This window comes from Pagrus pagrus (genome assembly GCF_965226575.1).
Source record: "Pagrus pagrus genome assembly, chromosome: 13".
NCBI lineage: Eukaryota > Metazoa > Chordata > Actinopteri > Spariformes > Sparidae > Pagrus > Pagrus pagrus.
The window spans coordinates 5,647,871-5,674,894 of NC_140197.1; the positions used below are offsets into that span (position 1 = coordinate 5,647,871).

At 40.5% G+C, this 27,024-nt stretch overlaps 1 protein-coding gene across 1 annotated transcript in view; it reads right to left on the bottom strand.

Annotated features, from left to right (window-relative positions):
* The window catches only part of pdxdc1 (pyridoxal-dependent decarboxylase domain containing 1), a 52,518-nt gene that overhangs the window by 11,821 nt on the left and 13,673 nt on the right, over positions 1 to 27,024 (bottom strand). Inside the window, exons 9-16 of the mRNA XM_084370365.1 lie at positions 17,620 to 17,704; positions 17,184 to 17,232; positions 14,297 to 14,398; positions 13,925 to 14,050; positions 11,989 to 12,039; positions 4,350 to 4,410; positions 2,698 to 2,768; positions 123 to 228 (exon numbers count right to left, since the gene is read on the bottom strand). Coding sequence (XP_084226491.1) covers positions 123 to 228; positions 2,698 to 2,768; positions 4,350 to 4,410; positions 11,989 to 12,039; positions 13,925 to 14,050; positions 14,297 to 14,398; positions 17,184 to 17,232; positions 17,620 to 17,704 — 651 coding nt within the window. The remainder of the gene's footprint in view (positions 1 to 122; positions 229 to 2,697; positions 2,769 to 4,349; positions 4,411 to 11,988; positions 12,040 to 13,924; positions 14,051 to 14,296; positions 14,399 to 17,183; positions 17,233 to 17,619; positions 17,705 to 27,024) is intronic.

A 27,024-nucleotide genomic window follows, 5' to 3' on the forward strand; every position in this document is an offset into this window, starting at 1 on the left:
GAATAAGGCTGCAACATAACAAAATGTGGAAAAAGTGAAGCGCTGTGAATAATTTCCGCATGCACCGTATATTAAAAACTAACAAGCAGAATTATGTTTTTGTGTGTCTGTGTTCATGTTACCTGCAGCAGTCAGGAGGGGACTGAAGCGAACACATGTACCCTCGTCTTCAAGCTCCACCACGTCTACCCCACTGGTGGGAACAAGCTGGACCAGCTGTTCACTGAGCTACACCCAGGAAAAATTTTAAAATGAATGCCTCAACTGTGTGGTCAGACAAGATAAGTGTTGAGAACACTTACAACAAAGCTGTCTGTTTTATTTAGTGAAAAGAGGTTCAATTCTGATGATTTAACTCATTGTTCTACAACAGATTCCAAAAAAGTTGGGATGCTGTGTAAAATGTAAATAAAACCAGAATGCAATCATTTACAAACAAACTGTGTTTTTGAACAACAGTTTGACGAACTGTTCCTGAGCCAGAGCATATGAGCGGAGCGAAGTGGGAGCGGAGCGGGGAGTGGAAGGATTTTGTGTTGAGCAAGGAGCGGATTTTTTTAAAAGGTGGAGCGGAGCCTTATCTCTCGCTCCAATTTCGCTCTGCCCCACCCAGAATGCATTTTTGCACCTGCGTGCACACCCACACTATTTTCTTTCAAAACTATGGAGTTTACTGTGTACTTCAGAAAAGAAATTGAGAAGTCATACAAGTGTACTATTCCTGTAAAAGTAACAGATGTGGAACAAGACAAAGAATGCGGCGACGTTGTTGCAGTCGGTAAAGAGTCGTTTTGGAATCTAAAAAGACACATTTCTCTGAAACACGGCAGTCTACTACAGGAACACACTACGAAATCAAAAGGTGAACTAGTCGCTAATGCTAGTTAAAAATACGCTTTGTATGCGTAGTCATGTTTGTTTAATTTAATTTGGACCTCCATAATAATATATATTAATAACTTATGGTCTTACTGTTTTTGTCGGCTTAAAAACGAAACATTACCCTTATGTCTTATTTGAGTTGGGTTGTGGTGTTTTTTAAATGAAATGAAATTACGTAGCCTGGGGAAAAACGGCCAAGCTCATGTTTTATTTATGAATAGAAGATTACAGGTGAGGGTTGTACGATGCAGTTTTTTCTTTTTTTTTTGAGCGGAGTGGTGAGCGAGTGGAGCGGTATAAAATTTATGATGAAGTTGAGCGGAGAAGGCACAGAACCAGGCGGAGCTGACGAGTTGCGCAAATTGACAGGTCTGTGAGCAAGGAGTGGAAATTTTCACCTGGTCCGCTCCGCTCATATGCTCTGTCCTGAGCCCATCTATTAAACAATCATGTGTTTGACAAAGTGGTGAACCTCGCCTCATTCTTGCTTGTGAACCACTGAGCTTTTTGAAAGAACCTTTCATACTCATGTGTGATACTATCACCTGCAACCAATGAACCTGTTTACCTGTGGGGTATTCCAAACAGGTGTTTCTGGAGCATTCCACAACTTTCAGTCCTTTGTTGCCCCTGTCCCAACTTGTTTGAAACATGTAACTGCCATCAAATTCACAATAGGCATATATTCATAAAAATTATGAGGCGATGAGGTAAACATTAAATATATTGTCCTTGATGTCCAAAAGAATTAGCAAATTGTCACACTCTGTTTTTTTTTATTGTTTTACACAGCGTCCCAACTTTTTAAAATCTGGTTTGTAGTATACAATAGTGTCGCCAAATTACAATATATCCCGCTACTTTACTGTTTCTTTGAAACTGTATATGCATAGGCTTGAGAAGAATGAGAACTTGCATCAAATTGTATAACTAAATCAATTTTAGGTTCAAAAAGGTCATGTACAGTATGCATGATACTTCTGACAGGAATATAAAGATATATTTAAGCACCTGAGCGCCATAGGAGCACACTTTTTTATCTGGCAACATAGAGAGATTTAACAGATTTTCAAGTCAGTCAGCCTGAGGTGTTCTGATTCAGACAATAAACCACAAATCATTTTGATATACTGTATATAAACACATAATCCACAGGGAGATGGAAATTATTGTGACATTTCACATAGCAACCAAATACATTGTATAACAATTAATTATTGCAGCAGAGAATTCCTCCTGTTTATATTTTAGAGTTTGCAACAAAATTAAATATAACTATATATAAACAGTTATAATTAATATAAATAGCTTCAACTCAGTGAACTGAACCCACAGATTTTGAAATATGGGTGTTGGAAATCAGTTGTTATATATCTTAAGCTGAATATATGTATTAGTTAATTGACTTGTGAAATAACTTTGTTATTAGGGAAACACACTTTTAGCTGTATTTTATGGGTATCCACCAACTCCAGTGAAAAAGTCCAGTTCAGTCTTGAGCTGCTAATTGCTCCACTATGTTCCCCAGCTGGTCTCTAAATGTGTCTGTCTAATATTTGGTGCCAAGCAGGTAGTGTACAGACTTCATCATGTACAGAGGTTGGAAACAAGTTTGTTGAGATCTGAGTTTGCAGATGGGAAACTAAAATAATGAGCGACAAAAGGCTAAAAGGAGGAGCTGCAGAATTGGTGATAATTCTCTCTTTAATTTATATAAAAATTTAACTTACATATTAATGTTAATTATTGCATTTTTAACTAGCATAGGCACAAACACACAAGGGACAGTGCATTTAAAGGAGGGAAAATACTCACCCATCTGTTGAAGGAGTCCAGCACCTCTTTCTCCCCCGCACAGTAACCGTCTACTGAACCCCCACTGGATGCTAACAAATAAAGGAGAGAGGAAAATGGATACTACAGTAAGAATACAACAACATATTTAGTAACAATATGTGTAAAAGAAAAAAATGGCAGCAGCCCGATGTCATGTTGCAGTGGCCAATCATGTAATCTGGCAATCAGACTGGCAGCATGAATGACTAGAACCACAGTGGATTGTAACGTGCATTATGTGTACTCAGTTTAGCACTGTGCACCAGTTAAAACACATCTGTGAACATAATCAGAATGAACATCAGTTGTAGGACCAGCATGATAGTAGCATAACAACATAGCAGCTTCTTCTTTCAGCAAACTGATCAGCAGGGTTTAAAATTCAAAACATACATGCACCAAGAAGTGACACTCCCACACAATTGTTGCAATGCCTGATTCGGTCTCAATCCAGCCTTAGGGACTCATGGGCTCGGATCTTAGCATACCACTTTATACCTCTACAACAGAAATGTTTCCTTGTCTCTGGGTAACTCTTCTTCCTCGACGGCAGAGTTGAGATGTGGTGTCCCTCATGGCTCCGTTCTCTGCCCTCTTCTGTTTTACATATAAATTCTGCCTTTTGGAAAGTGTACAATCATGATGTGATCTACCATTTCTTTGCAAATCTCACTTCCTACCTCTTCAATATTAAAATATTAAATCCTGTCTCAAAATGTATTTACATTTCACAATGAGAAGTCTGAGATCAATCTATTCCATCAGTGCTGTATTTGATGCCAACCTCTGCTTTGAGGAGGCAAAAGTTTTGCTCAATCTTGTTTCTTCCAGCTCAAGATAATCTCAAAAATTAGGTCATTTTCCAGAAGGTTGTACATGCCTTCATGTATTCTCGGCTTGATTATTGCAATGTACTGTACTTGGGTACTACCACACCACTCCCTCCAACATCTGCAATTGGTTCAAAACACTGCTGCTCGACCCATTACTGAGACAAAGAGGTATGATGACATCCCCCCTGTGCTTGCCTCCCTCCACTGGCTAAAACACTGGCAAATACTCCACTTAAACACGGGTAAATCTGCTAAAAAAGATAATTGACTTTTTCACATTGCCAAGAAATGAATTTGCCTTTCTGTTAGTTTTTTCCCTTATGTGTTACGTTCGTCTTCACAGATGCCCCCGGAAAAGTAACAGTAACAGCAGAGAGCAGCAGATTATATGCCTAATCAGAATACATCCAGAAGCTATCAAAACTCGTATGCAAAATCTTTATCCTTAAAATTCTGACTTAAACACATCACAATTTCTCCGGAGCTCACAATGGAATTCGCTAAGGAGTGAGACATCTAACCTCTGTCGAGAGTTGCATGTGCACAGTACTGACTGGGCAGCTGACAAGCACAGAAGGTCATGTGATGACAACCAAGCTTGTAAGTGGACCTTATAATATTTTATTACACAACTCCTTTTGTAATTTTTTTTTTTTACATTGTTAACGCTAGCATGACAATAAGTTCACCATGGAGATCTTGTAGTTCATCATTGTTCCATTGTTGATACTGATTGACAAAGACCCTTCAATAAATTGGTTCAGTCTGTTTGTAGGATCCAGGGAGTGTAACCCTTACCAGCACTCATTTCCTGGGAAAACTTGAATAGCACCACAGGGGAACTGAGCTCATCCTCCACCTGTTGGACACACAAAGACACAGCTCAGGCATCTGAGACTGAGGATCATTGTTATCACACTTAACATCTGCTGTATGACATGCAAAACAATTATCAGTTGAAAGGGTGCAATGTAAACATGGATCTAAGATTTTGCTTTGTCTTCATGCCTACTTAAGTTACTGAAGCTACTGAAAATGTTATGTCTGTGCTAAATGGAACTGTTGTCGCATACAGTTTCTGTTTGATTTGTGGTGCCCTGAGTCCTTGCCTCTCAGTGGTATGGAGCAGCCCAAACCAAAGCTCTAGCTCCAGTTTAGAAGATTCGGCTTGACAGAATAATTGGCTGCCAGTGACTGAGCTGCCACTGGAATAAATACATTCTTCAAACATACTCTTTAGTGCAAACTGTTCAATATGTAGCATCTGAGGTTTTTACTACTCCATTATCACTGTAAAAGATTTCAAAAGCAAGTCTATGAACCATGCAACCAGGTTATGGATGCAGGCATTACCTGGACACATCTGTTGTTCAGTGTATCACCAAGGGTTGGTGTCTCCTGTTTAGCAGTACCTTATTATTTTTGTAAATTGCACTATGCCATTTAACCAGAGAAGAACTTATCTCAGTGAAGCAACATGTAGTACATGTCTTCATTTTCTGAACCACTAAGACAGGAAAGAAAACCCAAAGTGAAGCCCATCAGTGATGACATCCAGGTGAAACGTTAAGACAAGCATCATGCCTGGGTGGGACTGAGATGACGGCTAGTGTTTCTAGGGTGTTGATGTGAGGGTCATGAATAATTTGCAAGCATGTGTGCTGTTGTTGAGTTAGAATACCACAAAAATAACTGTAATATGTTTACCCATAACAGGAGATAGGTCTCAATGCTTCAATTAGTTGTAATTTTGGCAGATATTTTTTTATGTAGTCTTAGTCTTGTGTCAAATGTCCTTGTGAGAGTTTATCACATCAAGTCAGTTTTTTGTTTTAGTCAAGGTGTAGTTGACTAAAAGTCTGGGTCTTTAGTCTTACCTTAGTCAGAGAAAACTGCAACTATTTAAATGTAGTCTTTGTCAATGAAAACTGTTGACATTTGGTGTTAAGAATGAGATTATAAAACCCTGATTCCAAAAAGGTGGTTAAATTCAGTTAAATACAGTATAAAGACAAGATAATTAATGTTTAAAATGATGAACTTTATTGTTTTTTGAAAATATACACTCATTCTGAATTTGATGCCTGTGACATGTTCCAAAAAAGTTGGGACAGGGTCATGTTAACCATTGAGTTTCATTCCCTTTTCTTTAAACAACAACAGGAAACAAATTGTTGGAAGTTTTGAAAGGGAAATATTTGATGAATGAATTTGGTTGCTCAACAGTCCATGCTGTCATATTTTACACATCATAATCTTTAAAATTCTGTCACCTGTTATCAATTGGAAAGTTTTTTGCTTCCCCTGTCAAAACTTTTTTAAACTGTGTCGCAGGCATCAAACTTAGACTGAGTGTATATTTACAAAAACAACAAAAGTGTATCAGTTTAGACATTAAATATCTCGTCTTTGAGGGGTATGTCATTGAATACTGGTTGAAAAGGCACTGATAGCACAGGGAATGGACCTGCAGCATTAAAAAAAAGAGGCTATAATATTTTGTCTCCCTTTTTTTAAAGCAACAAAATAAAAACAAAAAACAAATAAAGAGAGATTTTGGTGAAGTTTTTATTTTTTAATTACATTTAAGTCTAGTTTTTTGTCAACAATATTCATGATACAGTTACAGTTAGTGTTTAATGACAGCCTTGCCATCTTGTCAATGTTTTGTCTATGTCGGCAAAAACAAAAAAGTAATTGACAAGTCAAATTCATCCTAAATTTGTTCATTGTGTGTTTTGTATGTTTTTGTCAAAGTAATATTATTCTTTATATAAGTGTAGGGAAGTGGAGAGAGAGTCAATTTAACCATCAATGTCTGTTGTTTTGACATGATTTTGTACAGAAATAGTCAATCGGTGAGTAGCAGCCACACACCTGATCCATGCTACAAACTAGCTAGCTAAAGCCCCCCTCCAGTGTATTTTAATATTTTTATATTTCATATTTTTGTGAGTCCATTCCTAGCATTGTTGAGGAGCAACACTTTTTGCCAAATATTTTTTTACAAATAATTGAGTGACAGGTATGACTATCCCTGCTAATATTCATGCTGCTTGTCCATGCTAATATCAATGCTATCACTAATCCGTGCTAGTGATGTTGATCCTGCCAGTACGGCAGCCTGGTTGCGATGGTAATAACTACATATGACTTTAAGGCACCCCGGTAGCTCAATTGGTAGAGCGCACGTCCCATGTACAAAGGATTTGTCCTCGCCCCCTTTTGCTGTATGTCATCTCCCCTCTCTCTCATCCCATTCCCTGTCCCCTCTCTAAACTGTCCTGTCAACAAAGTCATAAAGGCCAAAAAAAACCAACAACCTTTTAAAACTACATATGAATATTAACCACGCCTCCATTCTCTGTTTGAGAAGTCCACACCAGGAACCCACACATAAATAATAAGATGTTTTCAACCAAGCAGGAAGAATAGACAATGCAAACTAAAGATCACTGAATGAGTCATAACAAACTCTAGCAGTTGTTGTTGTAGAGGAAAAGTAGTGTCCATTTTGAACAAAACTGATAAAAAACTTAAAGAGGAGTCCAAGACTTTTCAAAAACTATGAAGGATTTAAGACAGTCCTAAAACAACTGAGGTTAGACTGAGAATAGATAGTACAAATACAGATAAATACAAAAGACTGCCATCAATGCCATAGACCTGGTCTATTGGACCCCAAATAAATGCACACATCATTCACTACACTGATAACAGAGAATTAGTGGCAGTTATTATAGCTGCATTTAAAATTATTTAAAGTTACATGAAACACAATATGGGTTGCTTTGGACAAAAAGATGTGTGGGGATATTCCAAGCACCTGTAAGTGGAAAATGACCCAGGGGCAGAACCAGAACATGCTGTAGGGAGAGAGTATATGGAGAGAATATCCCAATAGGCCTGAGCATGTCACAATGAGCCGAAGGACATGGTTTAATAAGCTGATGTTTAGCAGGTATAATGTTTACCACGTTCACCATTTAGTTGTTATTAACACAACCCATCAGACAGACAGACATTGTTAGAGCCCCAGCATTACCTTGCCAACACAACTTATGCCTTATTTATCAATGCATCAGTAAAAAGGTCTTTAGTCTGCATGGCTCAGTTGATTTTCCAATCTTGCAAGGCAGCTGGATTTGCATGATCATGTGATCGTGTGATCTCCCAACTCCAAGTCGTAAGGCATCAAGCTATGCATTTATGGCCAGACACACAGCGGTTTGTACCAATCAGCATCCTATGGGAAAGTACAGGGTTCTGGGCTTGGTTTATGGTGTGACAACCAGCAAAGAAGTGACTGCTTATTTGGAAACAACAATTGCAAATCCTCAAGAGGTTTGCGTAGCTGCTATTACCCGTAGTTAGCCCATGGTAAAAGGTGTTAGACAGATGGTTTGTCCAATCACCTGCCAAGTAGTTTTTGGAATGTCAGAACTCATTCGGTCAGTCATACTTTCAACCCCCTCATTCTCAATGCAGGTGTCCCCCAGGGTTGTGTACTTAGCCCCCTGCTATACTGTTAGTACACAACTGTGTGGTCAGAAACAACTCCAACTCAATCGTCACGTTTGCTGATTAGAGGAGTGACACCAACAATAATGAGGCCTACTTGGAAGTGGGGGAGCTATAACTATGGTGCAGGAGCAACAACAATCAGCCTCACTGAATGTAAGCAAAACCAAGGAGCTGGTTGAGGATTTTGGGAGGAAGCAAAAGAGGAACTACACACCCCTGACAATGGACGGTACTCTTGTGGAGAGGGTGAGCAACAAAGACTTTTTGGCAGCAAGTCAATGCCTTTACCACCTCAGACCGCTTAAGAAATTCAGTCTCTCTGGGAAGCCGAAGGACCCTCTAACACGGCATCACCAAATGGTACTTGGATTGTTTTTTTAAAATAAGTAATGAGATGCAACAGCATATGACACATTCATTTATTATTCATGACCCTTGTATTTCTTCCAAAGGCAACAAAACAATAATGAGTGTGGAGAGGCATTCCCTGAAGTACCTCAAAGAACATGCCTGAGTGGTCCACATCCTAAACAATTAGGAAGAAGTGAACAGTCCATCAGCCAATGGAGGCCCACATATCGCTGAGCTGATGTGAGTGAAGGGAAATGGTCAGGAGTGACAGGAAGAAAGAAAAGGAAGAGAAGGGAGGACAGATCAGGGAAGGGGAAGGGGGGCTAACGGAGACAGGCAGCGGCTTGGTCCCACCTACAATAGAGAGCATGAGAGAGCCCAGAACGTCCCGCAGTGAGGCACCGGAGATGGGCGGAATCGGCAACACCACGCCCTGGAACCAAGGCAACCCACACTAACTACAGCTATACACACACATACAGAAAAGACTCACACATCGACCTGCAGTCGTATACACATTCATATCTGACTAGCACAGTGGTACTTAATACTCAAACTGCAGCATTTTCACAGTGAATGTGGCTCACTGTGTTGAAGCTGAATTTCTTAATTCTTTTGCCTTTACTGTGAGTTTGAGTACCACTGTGTGATGATTTTGTTCCCCAACACTCTGATTGTTCACTGCATCTGGATTACAGTAGCATTAATGTATAATGCATCTAACCCCAGCCACTCCTGAGGTGAATTTACATCACATCTCAGTGCCTTTAGTGGATGCCAGTGAACAAGCCTTTAAACCAAGTCAGTACCCCAGAGACTGTTCCAATATCATCACAACTCTGGTTTTACCATGGTCAAAGCCTCGACGAGAGATATCTCTGTCTCAAGCGCATCCTATAAACACAAGCAGGTGTTGTCTTTGAATAGCTGGAGGTCATTTCTACATGTGTTCACATATGCTGCTCTTGAGTTCAAGTCATTAGAAAAGGTCTAAACAGAAACAAAGGCATCTAGTTTCATGATGGTGATTAACAATAATGAGCTGTGTGGGTTGTCTCTACCAGTCATCTCAGCTACTCATATCATGAACCCCATCATAGTTTAACAAGAGCTTATCTAGCGAATTTCTGTTCGCCACTGATATGCTTTAGCCTAGAGCTGTATAGATATATATCGTAGTGCAATATAAAAATGTCTACTGTAGGATATAACTCTCTGTTGTTTATATCGTAATTTAACATGTAGACTACTTGTTTAGCACTGTTGCTACACTAACGTTAACATACACTACGGTTGTGATTTAATACGCCGTGTCAAACACAACTCAACGTCGGAATGACCGTTGGATATCCAAATTCTGATACAAGTTCATTGTATGAAGGCGAATGTAACTACAGCAACGCTACTACTTTGTGGTAGCATTTTTACGTCACCCGCAATGACTCGTTTACGGCACTGGTCGCTCGGGAGTAAACAGAGGCAAAGCAGCATGGCGGAGACGGAGGAGAGCGCAATGGAAGAAGAAAATAACGTTACTAGTAACGTTACATCAGACGTGGATACAGAAGCAGAACCCAGCCACGAGGCCTACTGGCTGTCCTACCTGGAAAAAGATCTTTATTTTTTTATATTTACATAAAAGCTTGGAATAGTTTTTGTTTACAAATTCTTATTTGTTGTGACAGTCCTGCAAAAAGTCACGAATAAAAGGAGAAAGTGCCATTCATTTGCCTTTCATTCTCATGGTTATCAAAAATAGTGCTGAGATGTGATTGACTTGAATATATATATATAATTCTAAGAAAAAATACTATATCGGGATATATATCGTTATCGGGATATAAAATTAGCTATATCAAGATATAACATTTTGTCCATATCGCACAGCACAACTTTAGCCTTGACACAAACTAATATTTACCCCCAGCTGCTGACAGAAGACTAAGGAGAAATGTCCACTGTAGTAGCAGAAAAATAAAAAAAACCTGTCGATAAACCTTTATAATAACCATTATAAATGAATGGTAAATGTATTCATTCGTTCATTGAACTTTAGTTCATAGTTATTTGACTGTTGATAAACAATGAACTGCTTTGTCAACCATTTATTAAACAATTGTTTATTCTAAAGTTGCAACTGTTGTTTATAATACTTTGTACATGGTTAATAAATACTGTGTAGTTCATCTATAAAACATTAACTTTACAACTGATGTTTATAGGTTTTTTTAAGAATTTCATTGTTTGTTAACAGTCAATTAACTGTTAACTCAAGTTTAATTAACTTTAAATTCACCATTTATTAATGGTGGTTATGTTACCAATGTAATGTAATCAACTATACTCATCTACTTTAGGGTTCCCACACTGTCTTAAAGATTCAAGGACTTGCCCAAGACTTTCCAGGCCAAATTCCCTCAAATTCAAGGACTAAACTTGGCACTGTTTGTGCCATGAATGAAGGTCAGCGACAGATCATTTTTATATTGTGAACTAGCATGGTTCAGACAACACTAATAAAGAGAGAAAAGCTTGAATTGTACTGTGTTACAGTGACGGCAGAGAACTGCAGGAGACACATATGCTGAAAGGGGAACTGTGGCTATGTACTAAAATTACGTTGAAAAAAATACTTAAAGAACTTCAAGTACCATTCTTGCTTATGACACATAAATTCAAGCAGTTTCAGTGACCAATGTCCATTTATGTATACTTTCAAAAACTTTCAAGGCCATGATTTTTCCTCTCATATTCACAAACTTCCAATGATTTCAAAGACTGAAAAATACAATCTGAACTTTACCAACCAATCCAACTTTACCTTAGTTTTTAATGTATCATACATTAACACATGTTCAGTTGTAGCTGAGTAGATATTTTAGATATATATTTTTGTCAGTGTGTGCATCAAAGATGCTACTGCACTATCACATGGTAACACTGTAGCACCCACAGCAGGATCGACACACCCAGCAATGCAGGCCATTACCACCAGTTTACCACAATGAAACTAGAAGCCAGGGTCAGATATCAGAACAAATTTGAGAATGATGTTTTGTATTATAGCTGTTATTTCATAACATTCTTTCTTCCATATTCATTCTTTGATGATCATACCCAAATTGTCCTAGTTTTAGTGGAGATGAACAGTTTCATGAAGGTTGAGCTTTTTCATAAGGTATGTAGTCAGCCTATTAAAATCAAGCAGAACTATCTGTAGTGGGCAGCGCTGTGAATAGTTGACTGCAGCACTACTACATACACCAATCAACCACAACATTAACATTGTTGTGGCTGATCGGTGTATAGCAAAATCAAATATTCACAACATGAGTGTACGATATTTTTCGATATCTTGTATCTAGTTACAAAACAGTATATGCACATACAATACTATCAAAGTGTCATTTTTCAATAACTTTCCTCACAGAGGGGTATCTTTGACTTGGTGCTGTCTTCCTGCTACTGTGTGTGTTCTCGCCAAAACTGACAAAATATCTGAAGCCTGACCCGTGTTTACATTGTGTTATATTTTATGGCAGAACATAAAGAGATCACCTACCGATGTTTTAATGGAGGCCAGAGTTTTAAGCTTCTGCAGGAGTTGCTGGCTCTAGAGTGGAGAGAGATAGATGAAATGATATATTTTCCAAAAAATACCTTTAAATTGCCTCCATAATATGAGACCCATATACCACATTTTATTTATTAAATATTTAAATACGACAGGACAACAGCAGCTTTTTGCTTTCTTCTTATTAGATCCACACCAATCATATGTGTATAATGTGTTAAAAAATGACCCACAAAATGTCACACAAACAGTAACATAAAAACTACAATTTGTGGTTTTAGGAGGAGGTACATCTAGACAAACTATGGATGTAGACAACAGTGAATCCATCCACCTAGCAATTCTGTGCAATGTCTCTGGGATGTCTCTTGGTCTCTGGTACCAAACCTGGCAACCTCCCTGTCACGGCAAGTTTCCAGAAAGCTGAGAACCTTCACTGCACTGCTCTGGTGAACTACTAAGAAAAAGTTTCAGCACATAACTCTTCCTAATTAACACACTGTATATAATTTGTCTCTTAAGTCTGTACATAAACAGACAGAAATAAATGACAGTTTGTGGTTTAGGGGGAGCTCAAGAGGAATTCAGTATTTTTAGGTCCGTACGTTTACATATTTTGGTGTGTAAATGACTAATAGGTACAAAACGTTTTTGAATTGGTCCAGTAGATCACCTCAGATGGTGTTCTGTGTTTTTGTTTCTCCACTGACAGGTAAAGATTGCTATTCTAAGTGTCTGACAGCATTGTGGAAAGGATCCCCACAGAGATGAACCTTTTTGCTGAAGAGTAAGACTCTTTTGTTTAATCTTAAACAGCCGCTAAGTCGCTCTCACCAAAGCCACCAGACTCCATTTACAGAACCAGTAATTTTATTATTGTACAAAACACTTTTGGTCAGTCTTTCCACTGTTCCAGCAATCACCAGTTAGATGTGAAAATATTCTGTCTCTACACACTGTTTTCCCCCATTGCTTCTTTGATTTCTGACTCTGGCTGTGTCCGAAATCACTCACTTATTCCCTACTCCCTACTCACTATATAGGGAGTCCAACATAGTGGACTATATAGTGAGCTCATCGGCAGAAAGAAAAAAGCACTTTCGGACACTACTCAGGCGCCGTTAATTACGTCACTGCTGTCGCACAGTTGAAATGCAGCGAAATGCCAGAAGAAATTTTCTGGCAATGCATGATGGGATATCTTGCTTCGGTTAGTGACCATCGGATGTTCACTACATTTCGCGGTGCATTGTGGGACACAATGAGTGCACTATATCCTGATCACTATACATTCGGACACCACTACAAAATGGCGTAGTCACTATATAGTGCACTATATAGTGATTAGGGGGTGATTTCGGACACAGCCTCTCTCTTGCTACTCTCCCGATATATACACATGTAACACTGTGAATTAAGGGTGTATTACGACCGAATCGGAGGTTGTGATTGTTGAAACAGTGGAAACACTAAACAAGATGGTTTCGTGAGTTTTATTTTGTTTCTGTCGAGTTTGTATTCTGATGTGTGTTTTTTACGATGATAAAATTGCAGTTTCTGCAAATGGAGTCTGGTGGATTTGGCAAGAGCAACATAGCGGCCGTTTCTGGTTAAACAAAAAGTCTTATTCTTTAACATAAAGGTTTATCTCTTTCGGGATCCTTTCCTAAATGTTATACGACACGAATAACGAATAAGGAATAACGAATAACAATCTGAGCCTGTCAGTGGCAAAAACAAGCACTCTAGGTGGACATACTGATCTTATATGGTTGAAGTTGCCTACGAGGAATACATTGCAGATGCCAGCTGAGGGGATCAAATAGACCAATTTCAAAACTTTTTGTACATATTAATAGATTATACACATTACCACACCGAAATATGTAAAAAATAATAGAAATCGCCTTTCAGTGGTGCTCACCAGAGCGACGGCATGTTTGATCTTTTGGACAATTCCATTGTGACCAAGGTACTGCAAGGAAAGCCAGAGGGGCAGCGCACGCAGCTTCGCCACCGGCTGGCTGGAGGTCAAACCCGCTGCCAGAGACTGAGACACAAAGCACAGAGACACAGAGCAGTGAGTCATTTAGAAAAAGATAAAGACACTGGCCATGAGGAGCTGGACAGAATATAGCTAAACTTAATAAAATTAAGAAGTGGTTGTTAAACTAAAGAGTAAATCAGTCTGACTGTAGGCAGAAATGAACATTTCCTCAGCTATCATCGGGTGACAAAGAGTACCAACAGATGACAAATGCCAGAAACACGTATTGAATCAATCATATGAGCGTACCAGTGCTGGGTCTTCATGTCTGTAGAGGGTGACAGCAGTTACAGCGGGCAGTCCCAGCCACTGACCTGGTGTCAGTGTCATACTGTCACTTCTGTTGGCTGCCTGGAGGTAAGAGAACCATGTACACAGATACACACACGTCACAAGAGAAAGTCAAAATGAGATGGCATCTCCTGGGTGTCTACCTTCCACAATAAAAGCGGAGACAGTAACACTGGGACAGATGGCTCAGAAGATGGCAGGTATGGAGGAGCGGAGACTCACATGCTTTAACTTCTAACACTTCATCTCACCCAAAATCCAGAATTTTTCCCAGTTCACGTAATGGATGTTCTTGGAAAAAATCATGTGGAAACTTCTATTAAATTGCAATGAAAAACAGTCTTAACAGGTATATATACATACACAGTTGCAATCAAAATTATTCAACCCCCACTGCAAATTAGGTTTATTGGCAAAATGTACAAACTAGCAGCTGTTTGCAATAAACAAATCAAACAAGAACAATTTAAATAGCTCAACACAACTAATATTACAAGTGGTTTCTCCAAATTCAACACAAAATGCTACTTTTAATGACTACTGCAGTCTCAAAATTATTTAACCCCTTCATGACAAGCATCTTTAGTACTTAGTAGAGCACCCTTTTGCTGTTATGACCTGCTGAGAACGTGATGCATAGCCATACACCAGCTTCTGGCAGCATTCCTGAGGAATCTTAACCCATTGCTTAAGGCAAAGGCCTTCAGTTCACTAATATTCTTGGGTTTGCATGCTGCAACTGCCTTTTTCAAATCCCACCAGAGATTTTCAATGGGGCTCAAGTCAGGCGACTGTGATGGCCACTCTAGTATCTTCCAGAACTTCTTCTGAAACCAAGCCTTGGTGGACTTTGGGGTATGCTTGTGATCATTGCCCTGTTGGAAGGTCCAATGACACCCAAGCTTAAAGTGAAACTCTTGCCAAAATGCAACCTAGGCTTTTTTTGTGAAGGAAACCGAGTCAAACCTTCGTGGAAAAGCATAATTATGACGAAAAAGCCACTTTTAACATTTATCGTACTTTCGTTTTCGGGTCAAAATCATTTTCAATTTCGTGCTAGGGGCAACATTACGGTAGCATCAAAATCGCTATTTTTAAAACACTAAGACGACTCAACACAAAATGAAACTTTGTTCGTAGTATCACTAGGGTCTCTACACATGAACACGAGCATTGAGAACATTGTTTGTGTACACAGAGTTTAGCCGTCCTGCCAGTCGAGAAGTGGCGGCGGCAGGACGGCTAAACTCTGTGTACACAAACAACAAAAAAATTAAGAGACCACTGCAAATGTTTCTGTAATCAGCATCTCTACATGTATGACAGCCATTCCATTCCAGTGTCTGTTGAATTCCAACACAAGCACACCTCATTCTACTTAATGAGGTACTGATTAGGTGATTGCCTGAACCAAATCTTATTTAATGAGGAAAAGTACAAAAACCACTGCTGTGGTCATCACTATCCTCTTGCAATAGGACCAGCTGGATGGCAAAAACAGTGCTAGTAGTACCTCACAAATAATTGGAATCAAAAAATTGATTGACCATGCCAAAAGAGCTGAAAAAGAAAAGTTTTGAGTGAGGAAAAGAAGGCTTCAATTCTGGCTTTACTGGCAGAGGGATACAGTGAGCGTCAGGTTGCTTCCATCCTTAAAATTTCTAAGACGGCATTTCATAAGAACAAGGTCAAGCAGCAGACATTGGGGACAACAAAGCTACAGACCGGCAGAGGGCGAAAACGACTCTCCACTGACCGGGATGACCGTCAACTAATTTGAATGTCACTCAGCAACCGTAGGATGACATCAAGTGACCTACAAAAAGAATGGCAAATGGCAGCTGGGGTGAAGTGCACGGCGAAAACGGTTTGAAACAGGCTCCTAGGGGCAGGGCTCAAGTTGTGTAAAGCTAGAAAAAAGCCAAGCTTCATCAATGAAAAGCAAAGAAGAGCCAGGCTGAGGTTTGACAAAGACTATGAGGATTGGACCATAGAGGACTGGAGTAAGGTCATCTTCTCTGATGAGTCCAATTTTCAGCTTTGCCCAACACCTGGTCGTCTAATGGTAAGACGGAGACCTGGAGAGGCCTACAAGCCACAGTGTCTCGCACCCACTGTGAAATTTGGTGGAGTATCAGTGCATATACATATACACATATACATATATACATACACATATACACATATATGCATATACACACACACACACATATATATATACATATACACATATACATATACAGTATATACACATATACATATATATACATATATATATATGCACATACATATGCACATATGCATATGTATATAAATATAAAGTTGTTATATCATTCCTTCATGGCTTATAATTTTTTTTCATTTTTCTTTTTTTTTCCCCACATACTACAGTTTCAAGAAAAAATTGAAATAGTCCTTCTTGGGAAAATCTACAGTCAAAATAACTGAAAAAGTGACGTTTTAAATAAGCAATTAGTGAGGTTTAGAATAAACATACAAAGAATCACAAAAATGCTGAAATTTAGCTCTGAGGGCCAAACAAAAAAAATCATAACTTCAAAAGGATTTGGAGTACAGCTATAGGATTTTGCAAGGTCCCATTAATTTTTTGCAAGAAAATCCATGACATGAACTGAGAGGCCCTAGCTGAGTTGGTATGGAATGACCTTTAAATGAACACTGTGGATTTTGTCCCTCCTTACCTACACTGAATTTGCTTTAAGAAGAGATCACTTTATGGCTAGTATGGACAGGGGGAACAATTACGACAAATAACCCATTCAATGCACATCTAGGCAGGTCAGTATTATTTTAAGATACACTTCTAGCTTTAACATTAGATTACCATGATAGCAGAGGTGACCTGACCCAGTGCCAGGGTTGCCAGGTTGACCCTACAGAAAAAAGCATAACACCATAATACATGTTAATGTGACAGAAAGCTATGAGAACTATATTGGAGTCATGCCTGATAACATGAGGGTAATATTTTCCATCCAATTATTATATTGACGGTGATGCTGCCTTTGTCAGAAAACAAAGTACCATATTCATTCTAAGACATCCACTGTGTCCTGAACTTAATTTTCTACTGTCCGGTCGCGTGGTTACATTTGCACTGCTTTAGTGCAAAAACTACAGCTGACAGTTTCAAGAAGCAGGGCACATAGCAAAATATGTGTTTATGGTGTGAACTTTTTTTTTTTTTTTTTTTTTTTTTTTTTTACAGTTTCACAAACATTTGCAGAGTATTACATTTAAATTGAAAGAAGTTGACCCACCCCTCCACATGGAGCCACATGCTGTACTGATCACATAGGTCTTTCAGACGAGCCAATTTGTCTGTATGTCCTGCCCCAGGGGTACCTTGGAAAAAACCCAAAAAAACCAAAAACACTTTTTATCAAATTACCTAATATTATAATATTAATAGTAGAAAAAGTCTCATCAGTAACTAATTTACTTTATTTTCAACTCTTGTAATGTACCAGATGTTTATAAAGTCCCCTCCAAAACTCTTGGAACAGTGAGGCCAATGAAAACATTTGGGTTTGACAAAAGATGAATATGAGACAAGAGAGCAGCATTTCAGCTTTCATTTCCAGGTATTTACATCTAGATCTGTTACAAAACTTAGAAGATAGCATCATTTGTAACAGAACAGCACATTTTTAGGTGAGCAAAAGTATAGGAACAGGTAGACTTAAAATAGATTATTACTTAATATTTAGTTGCAAATCCTTCGTGTAGGTGCCAGCTAGTATTTTTTGTGTGTCACGTCCGGGGAGGAGTCAGGTGGGTGGTACGTCAGCAGAGTAGTAAAATCAGCTGTTCTTCACCTGTTGATGAATGAATGAACTGAGAGGGTGAGGAGGGACCGCTAAAGTACACTGTTTTTGGATGGTTTTAGGTTTTGTGAGGATGTTTCACTGCCTGTGTTTTAGCCTTAATAAATTTGTGATTCGGCATTCCTCTGGAGCTTAGTTTTTATTATACAGAAGCGCGTCCGGCAAGTAAAGTGTTTCCTTCGCTTAGCCTCTCGGCGACCACTATTGTTCCATCCATAGTCGCCTAACATTGTCAGCAAAATGAGACAAATTAAACTGGACCGGAGCCGCGAATGAGCCAACAAGCCACGCAGTATGAACGCGGAGCAAATGGAAATTGAATGACTGATCGCACACACGGACGCCTCACAGCGTATCAGCCGGCAACAACGCATGGTGATCAGCGGTATGTAACCTGCTTCTGCTGTTACGTTGGTCTGTTGGAAACAGTTTGAAATGGTTGCTGATGAATGGAAGTCAGCGTGTTGCCTTGGTGTTTTCACTGATGCTGATGAAGAGGAGTTTTGATGCAGTGTTTGGACTGATGCGTCCGGTCAGTGTGTGTTTGCGCAGCGCTGGATTGATTGATTAAGTTATTATCCCACGCGATTCTTGTGGCTGTTGATATTGCTGTCTTTGCATTGGAATCTCATTGTGATCATTATTTTGTGCATGAAAAATGAGTGCTACAAATGCTGGTTCAACTGTTGGCAAACCTGAAGAGAAAAGAAAAATAAGTCTCACTGCAAAGGCCATGATGAATAAAATTGAATCAATTCAAAAGGAACGTAAAAGGAAAGTGGATGAAATAAAATGCCTGATTTTGTCTCTCAAAGAGCTCATGGAGGATGAAAAAAATGTTTCACTGGTCAAATCTCAACTGAATGTTTTAATGCAACTGTCTGATAATGCTACTGCTTTGCATGAATCTCTGATGCCGTTAATTCCCACGGATGAACAACAAAAACAAGAGCTATGGTTTTCAAAGGTCAATAAACATAAGGAAGGATGCATTAAGGATGTTGAAGCATGGTTTAAAATAATCAACATACCTCAAGGTGAACCTTTGTTGGAAACTCACATGACTGAAAGGCCCCAGCAACAGAAGGCCTCATCAGTGGAAAAGGATGCACATGAGGGTGTGGAAACTGGACAACAGCCTCAATTTCACCAGAATCTTCAAAATGATGATCAGGATGAAATAGCACCATGTGACAGCATTTCAAATCAAGGCAGTGTTAAAGATAGCATAAAGTCTAATGTGTCATCAACTGCATCTGCACGTCTCAGAGCTGAGGCTGACATGGCTGCTTTGCTCGCTCGGCAAAAATTGCTCAATGAAAAGCATGCTCTTGAAGAGCAAGAAGAGCAAATAAGGAAACAAAAGGAACGGCTCCAACTTGAAGCAGAGATAGCCGCATCCATGGCAAAGATAAATGTTTTGAGAACCTCTGGATCAAGTGTAAGGAGTGCTTCTTCTAAGAAACTGGATGGCATGGAGTCTTATTTTGAGAAAAGACTTAATATCCACGCAGAACCTTTTGTACCACATAAAGATGGAAAGGATGGAGGAGGACCACCGCCTGTCGTAAGAACTTTAAATCCATGCTTTGGAGGTGCAAGATCAAAGCACTCTGAAGGAGCCAACTATTTACATCAGGGGCCTTTAGTGCTAACAAAACCACAGAGCACAGTTTCTAAGGATGCAGTGCCCCCAGTGTTTCATCTTCATAATGCTAATGCACAGGCGCGTAGCAAGCTTTTCAAAAGTGTGGGGGGTGGATGTGGTCTTTCCAGTTCAGAGAACTTGTTCCAGATGCCTTAACATTTGCATTCCCTCCTGCTCAAATCTTTCTCTCAGCTGCATGTCAACAACATCCAGAACTTTGTAGAATTCAGTCCTGTAGTAGTCAGAAGGGGAGGCATATACATGTGCAGGAGCACTACCTGTGAAGCGCTGAGGTGGGATACGGACAGGAGGAGAGGCAATAGGAGTGAGATGGAGTGTCTCACACATCCTTGTTGCCTCTCATTGACCCATTCACACACATACGAATATATCTGGGAAACAGACAGGTACCAAAAACAACGTCTGTAACGTTCTCTGATAATTATAAACATTAACTACTCCTTATATGTTCAGTAAACAGGTAGGCACCAAACCCATAGCCATAGACATATATACATATGTTCTTCAATGTGCCTCCTTGTACATACAGCTGTATAGATATAAGTATGTATATATGTTCTTCAGTGACCTGCTCTATGTAAAAGCCAGACAGCCAATTGCAGTGTCTTATTTTTTTATTTTTGATTTGCAGGCTTTTTAAAAAATGTTTTGTCTCCATGATTGTCATTTTTAGTAGTTAAAAATCACTGGATATAAAAACGATTCATCAAAATAAGTTAAATGTAAAATGTAATGTAAACATCAGTGCTTTTTATTCCCACAGACATCACATTTACATGTCAGGATCTGGTTATTATAGACACAGATTCAATATTTATCATCACAGTAACAGAGTTACATACATTGGCAGCTGTAAACTAATAAAAACATTAGAAAAATACATACGTGGGTTTGGTGCCTACCTGTTTACTAAACATATCAGGAGTAGGCTATGTAACATTTATAATCATCAGAGAACGTTACAGACGGTGTTTTTGGTGCCTGTCTGTTTCCCAGGTATATTCGTACGTGTGTGAATGGGTCAATGAGAGGCATGAACTTATAGCGCTTTGTAGAAGGAGCTTTATAAAGTTCACTCCATGACTTCGACGTACGATTCAGCGCTCAGTGAAGCGTCTATGTATATGTATATCTATGGCTAGTTCCCGCCTCCTCAGCATGAGCTGAACGATAAATCTAACACAGCAGAGGTGGGACTTAAGGCAGAACAGCCAATCATCAGCCGGTCACACTGAAAGCCGGTGTCATGTTTGAAGCAACAACAGGAGCGGGAGGGGGAGAGGAGGCATCCGCAGCGCAGACAGAGCGGCCAGAGAAACTGAGCGACTGTAGTGAGGCGTTTGTGCAAAACTGCGGAAAAACTGCAGAAAAAGTGTGGGTGTTGAATCCTCTGACACCCACATCCCCCACGGGTGCGACGCCCCTGCTAATGCACCTTCTTTCAGGAACATCAGCAGTGAACATAACATGATGTCTATAATGGAAAAACAAAATGAAATAACATCAATGCTGGTGCAGCAGCAAAGTATAGCATCACTGCCTAAAAGGGACATTCAGACAATCCATTGCAATATCATGCCTTTATGCAGTCATTTGAACAAACCATAGAACAAAGGGCTGCCAATGGAGTGGACTGCCTGCACTACCTGGACCAGTACACCAGGGCCACAGCAGTTGATCAGAAGCTGTCAACATATGACTGATGGAAATGGATATGCTACAGCAAAGGCTTTACTCCATGAACATTTTGGAAATGATCATGTCATAGCATCCGCTTACATGAATAAAATATTATCATGGCCATCAATTAAATCAGAAGATACAAAGGCTTTGCAAGCATTCAGTCTGTTCTTACGTGCATGTTATAATGCCATGAAAGATGTATATAACCTGTCTGATCTCAATACATCAGCAAACATGCTCACTGTGATTAAGAAGCTACCATACAAGCTTAGAGACAAGTGGCGTACATCAGCTTGTGACATACAGGAAAGGTGTCGGCGCAGAGCTATGTTTGTTGATATTGTAACCTTCATTGAACGTCAAGTGAAGATTGTTATGGACCCTGTATTTGGAGACATACAGGATGCTCCAAAACTGATGGCAGTCAAGGAGAGCAGCAGAGTAAAATTCATGCCTCGTTCAAAGGCTGGGGGAAGCAGTTTTGCCACCACTGTTACCACAGTTAAAGGGGCTCCACCAGACAACAAGAGGGATGGATATCAGAGGGATGGATATCAGAAGGTCTGCCTCTACTGTAAAAACTGTGGACATACACTGGAGTCGTGTACTCTATTGGAGAGGAAAGCTCACAGCGAAAAGATGAATTTCCTGAAAACTAATGGAGTTTGCTTTGGCTGCTTGTGCACTGGGCACATCAGCAGAGAGTGCAGGAAGCGTCTTTCATGCAAAATATGTGGCTCACGACACCCAAGCATGTTGCACATCCATCAAAGGGAAAATGAAAAGGAGGACAAGAGCATCTCTGTAAAGGCATCAGACAACAGTATGGTTGAAGTGCAAACTAGTGGTCTCACTGGGGCCGGTGACCAGGATTGTAAACTTGCCATCGTACCAGTCAGAGTCAAATCAAGTAAGGGTCAAAGGTCAGTTGAAACATACGCCTTTTTGGATCCAGGAAGTACTGCGTCTTTCTGCACAGTGGGTCTGATGGACAAGCTGGGTCTTCCTGGGAGGAAAACAAAGATTCTTCTGCGTACAAAGGGACAAGAGAAAGTAGTGGACAGTCATGTTGCATCTTATTTGGAAGTTGCTGGATTGGACAGTGATGTATATTGTGAAATACCAAAGTTGTTTGTACAAGATAGGATGCCTGTTGATAAAAGCAACATCCCACAGCAGCAAGACTTGGGAAAATGGCCTCACTTGAAGCATGTCTGCTTGCCAGAAATAGATGCAGATGTGGAGATTCTGATAGGCACAAATGTTCCTCGTGCTTTGGAGCCCCTGAAGTTATCAGGAGCATGGATGGAGGGCCATACGCTGTTAAGACGGTGCTGGGTTGGACAGTAAATGGGCCGCTTGGTGGATGCAGTGATAGTCCTGGATGTCAATCAGCAGTTACAGTCAATAGAATTTCAGCCATCACACTTGACGAGCTCTGGAACAAGCAGTTTAAGACAGACTTCCCCGAGAACAACCACAATGAACTGCTGGGGATGTCAAGGGACGATTGCAGGTTTCTGGAAATGGCTGACAGATCTGTGAAATTGGTTAATGGTAATTACAGCATTGCTTTGCCTCTTAAAGACAGAAATATTAGCATGCCCAACAACTGCATAATCGCCGAGCAATGCATTCTTAACCTGAAGAGGAGGTTTGTAAGAGAGCCATCATTTCACAAGGACTACATTGCATTCATGAATAACCTCATAGCAAGTGGATTTGCAGAGAGAGTGCCAGATATAGATTTGGAGCGCAGTGATGGCAAGGTTTGGTATATCCCTCATCATGGGGTATACCATCCTCAAAAAAAGAAGATGCGTGTTGTTTTTGATTGTGCAGCATCATTCAAAGAGGCCTCACTTAATGCACATCTCCTGCAAGGACCGGACCTCACAAGCACATTGATTGGTGTCTTAACCAGGTTCAGAAAGGAAGCCATTGTTCTGATGTCTGACATTGAGGCTATGTTTCACCAGGTCCGAGTGCCAGAGGAAGATGCAGACTTGTTACGTTTTCTATGGTGGCCCAATGGAGACTTTAGCCAGTGTATGGTGGAGTACAGGATGGCTGTCCATCTCTTTGGGGCTACATCATCTCCAATCTGTGCTAATTTTGCTCTCCGGAGGTGTGCCGAAGACAACAAAGAGCTCTTCAGCCAGCAGGTGATTGAAACCATCATGTACAGCTTTTATGTTGATGATCTCCTTGCTTCGGTGGCCTCAGAACTGGAAGCTATATGCCTGTATAAAGACCTAAAAGGGCTATGTGCTAAAGGAGGCTTCAATTTAACCAAGTGGACAAGTAATAGCCGCTGTGTGCTGGTAGCAATACCAGAGGAAGAAAGAGCAAAAGAGGTTAAGGACCTAGACTTGGACCAGGATATTTTGCCAGTGGAGAGAGCACTGGGAGTGCGATGGTATGCACAGTCTGACACATTTGGATTCAGTGTATCCTTTCCAGATAGGCCGCTGACCCGTAGAGGAATCCTTTCAACCATCAGCTCGTTCTATGATCCTCTTGGAATCTTGTCTACTGTGATTTTTACAGCCAAAAGGATCCTACAAGACCTGTGCCACAAAGGGCTGGGATGGGATGATGCTATATCAGCATCTTCTGCTGAGAAATGGACAGGCTGGGTGAAAGAGCTACAAACACTGGATGGTTTCAGCACCAGCAGATGTTTGAAACCTCCCAACTTTGGAGAAATAGCCACCGCCCAGTTACATCATTTTGCGGATGCAAGTGAGGAGGGATATGGGACCGTCACCTACCTGCTGTTGCACAATCACCAAGGTCTTGCACACATTGCTTTCATAATGGGAAAATCCAGAGTTGCACCTTTAAAGCCTGTGACAATCCCACGTATGGAACTGACAGCAGCTGTGGTGGCGGCTCGTATGGACAAACTGTGGAGAAGAGAGCTGAGGATGGAGCTACTGGACTCTGTTTTTTGGTCAGACAGTACCTCTGTTCTAAAATATATCAAAAATGAAACTACAAGGTTTCGTATCTTTGTAGCTAACAGAGTCACAGAGATTCTCAAGACGTCTAATCCATCTCAATGGAGGTATGTGTCTACCAAACACAATCCTGCAGACCTTGCTTCCAGAGGTGTGAGAGTGGAATCTTTTCTAAAGAATGAAATGTGGATGTGTGGTCCCCCATTTCTCCTGCAACCAAAGGAAACCTCGCCTGCTGATCCAGATGACTTGGGAGGACTTCTGTCTGGAGACCCAGAAGTCAAGGTATCTGCTATTGTGTCAGTGGAACAAGAGAGAGAGAACGCTGTGACATGTTTGATAAACCGTAGTTCGTCCTGGACACGTCTCCTAAGAGTGATGGCCTGGACACTGAGGCTTAAGGCCTTGTTGTTGGATATCAGGAAAAGGAAGGAAGTGAATGCACAGTTTCCTCAGCCTGCATCAAATGGGAAGCAGCACAAGGACGTTGAGGTGTGTCGTGGTCGTCTCTCATTGGAAGAAATCAAAGCCAGTGAATTGGAAATAATCAAGTTCTGTCAGAGGCAAAAATACAAAGAAGAGCTGTCTTGCCTCCAAAGGGGAGAGAGTGTGAGAGGAAACAGTCACATCTACAGGCTCAATCCAATACTGGATGACAGTGTTTTGAGAGTTGGAGGTCGGCTTAGTAAGGCGGCCATGCCTGAAGAGTCTAAACACCCAGCTATAATAGCTAAAGATCTTCATATCTCAGATCTCATCATACGCCACATTCATCAACAGGTCGGCTATGGTGGTAGGAACCACGTGTTGTCAAGGTTGTGTCAACGCTTTTGGATTCCCTCTGCCAGCGTCTCCATTAGAGGGATCCTATCCAGATGTGTTGTCTGTCGCAGGTTACATGAAGCTGTCGGTCAACAACAAATGGCGGATCTGCCCATTGACAGGATTTCACCAGATGAACCTCCCTTCAGTTACGTTGGGGTAGATTATTTTGGGCCTTTTGACATCAGGCGTGGAAGGAGTCTTGTTAAAAGATACGGAGTCATCTTCACTTGTTTGGTGATAAGAGCGGTGCACATTGAAGTGGCTTCATCTTTGGACACAGATTCGTTTATAAATGCATTACGACGCTTTATTGCAAGAAGAGGACAGGTTAAGGAGCTCCGCTCAGACAATGGCACTAACTTCATTGGTGCAGAGTGTGAGTTGAGAAGAGCTATTGAAGGATGAAACCTGGAACAGATCAACAACGCACTCTCATTGAAAGGAATCAAATGGACCTTTAATCCTCCTACCAGATCACATCATGGTGGAGCATGGGAGAGGTTAATTCGTTCCATCAGAGGGGTTCTTAATTGTACTTTGAGAGCACAAAGTTTGGACGAGGAGGGACTCCAAACAGTCCTCTGCGAGGTTGAATCAATTCTCGATAGCAGACCTCTTACAAAGGAGTCTACAGATCTAAATGACTTAGAAGCATTAACACCAAACCATCTTCTGCTTCTTAAAACCAAGCCCTGTTTACCACCTGGTCTGTTTCACAAGGAGGACAGTTATGCATGTCGCAGATGGAAGCAAGTCCAATATATTTCTGATTTATTTTGGAAGAGGTGGACTAAGGAGTACTTACCGCAACTACAGGAGCGCCAGAAGTGGACAAAGGTCAAGAGGAACTTCATTCCTGAAGACACCGTGCTAATAGTGGATGATTCTGCGCCTCGGAATTCCTGGATCACCGGAATAGTCACTGAAGCAATTACAGACAGAAGGGGATTGGTGCGGCAGGTCCAGATTAAGACCCGGACCAGTACTCTCTGCAGACCTGTCACCAAGATCTGGCTACTTCAGGAGGCTGCACATTCATGAAGGCTGTTTTGACTTATTTGACTCAGACTTGACATGAGTGATGATTCACTAAGGAGTGAACTGCTGGTAACCTCTGTCCAAGACATGACTTGACTTAAGAAGATTGGATCAAGATCTACAATGAACTTTATACATATGATGGATTATATGTGCCAAAGTAAAAGAGAAAAAATGTGCAAAAAATGAGAAAAAAAAGAGAGAATGTAAATGTAGTGTGTTTTTTCTATGTGGGTTATGTATTTGTAATTATTACTGGGGTAAGTGTAATAATTATGGGGCCGGAATGTAGGTGACAGCTAGTATTTTTTAAAGTAAAATCAGCTGTTCTTCACCTGTTGATGAATGAATGAACTGAGAGGGTGAGGAGGGAAGGTCCTACAGTAGGTACTACTTCGTTGTGGCCGAGTTCACGCGAGAATCACGCGAGAATCACGCAAGAATCATGCACCTTTTTAGTGGAGGATCAATTGTGTTTTTCATGAGAAGCGGCATGTGCGCAAACAACCACCAGGTGGCATCTGTGAGCAGGAGGACGACAACATGCAGCAGCAGGGAGCAGTGACCATGAACGGGGAATGGACAGAGTTGCCTGATTTATGTTTCTGTTCGTTGTTGCTTAAATACAAGAATGTAGCTAATAATACCTCACCCACTCCA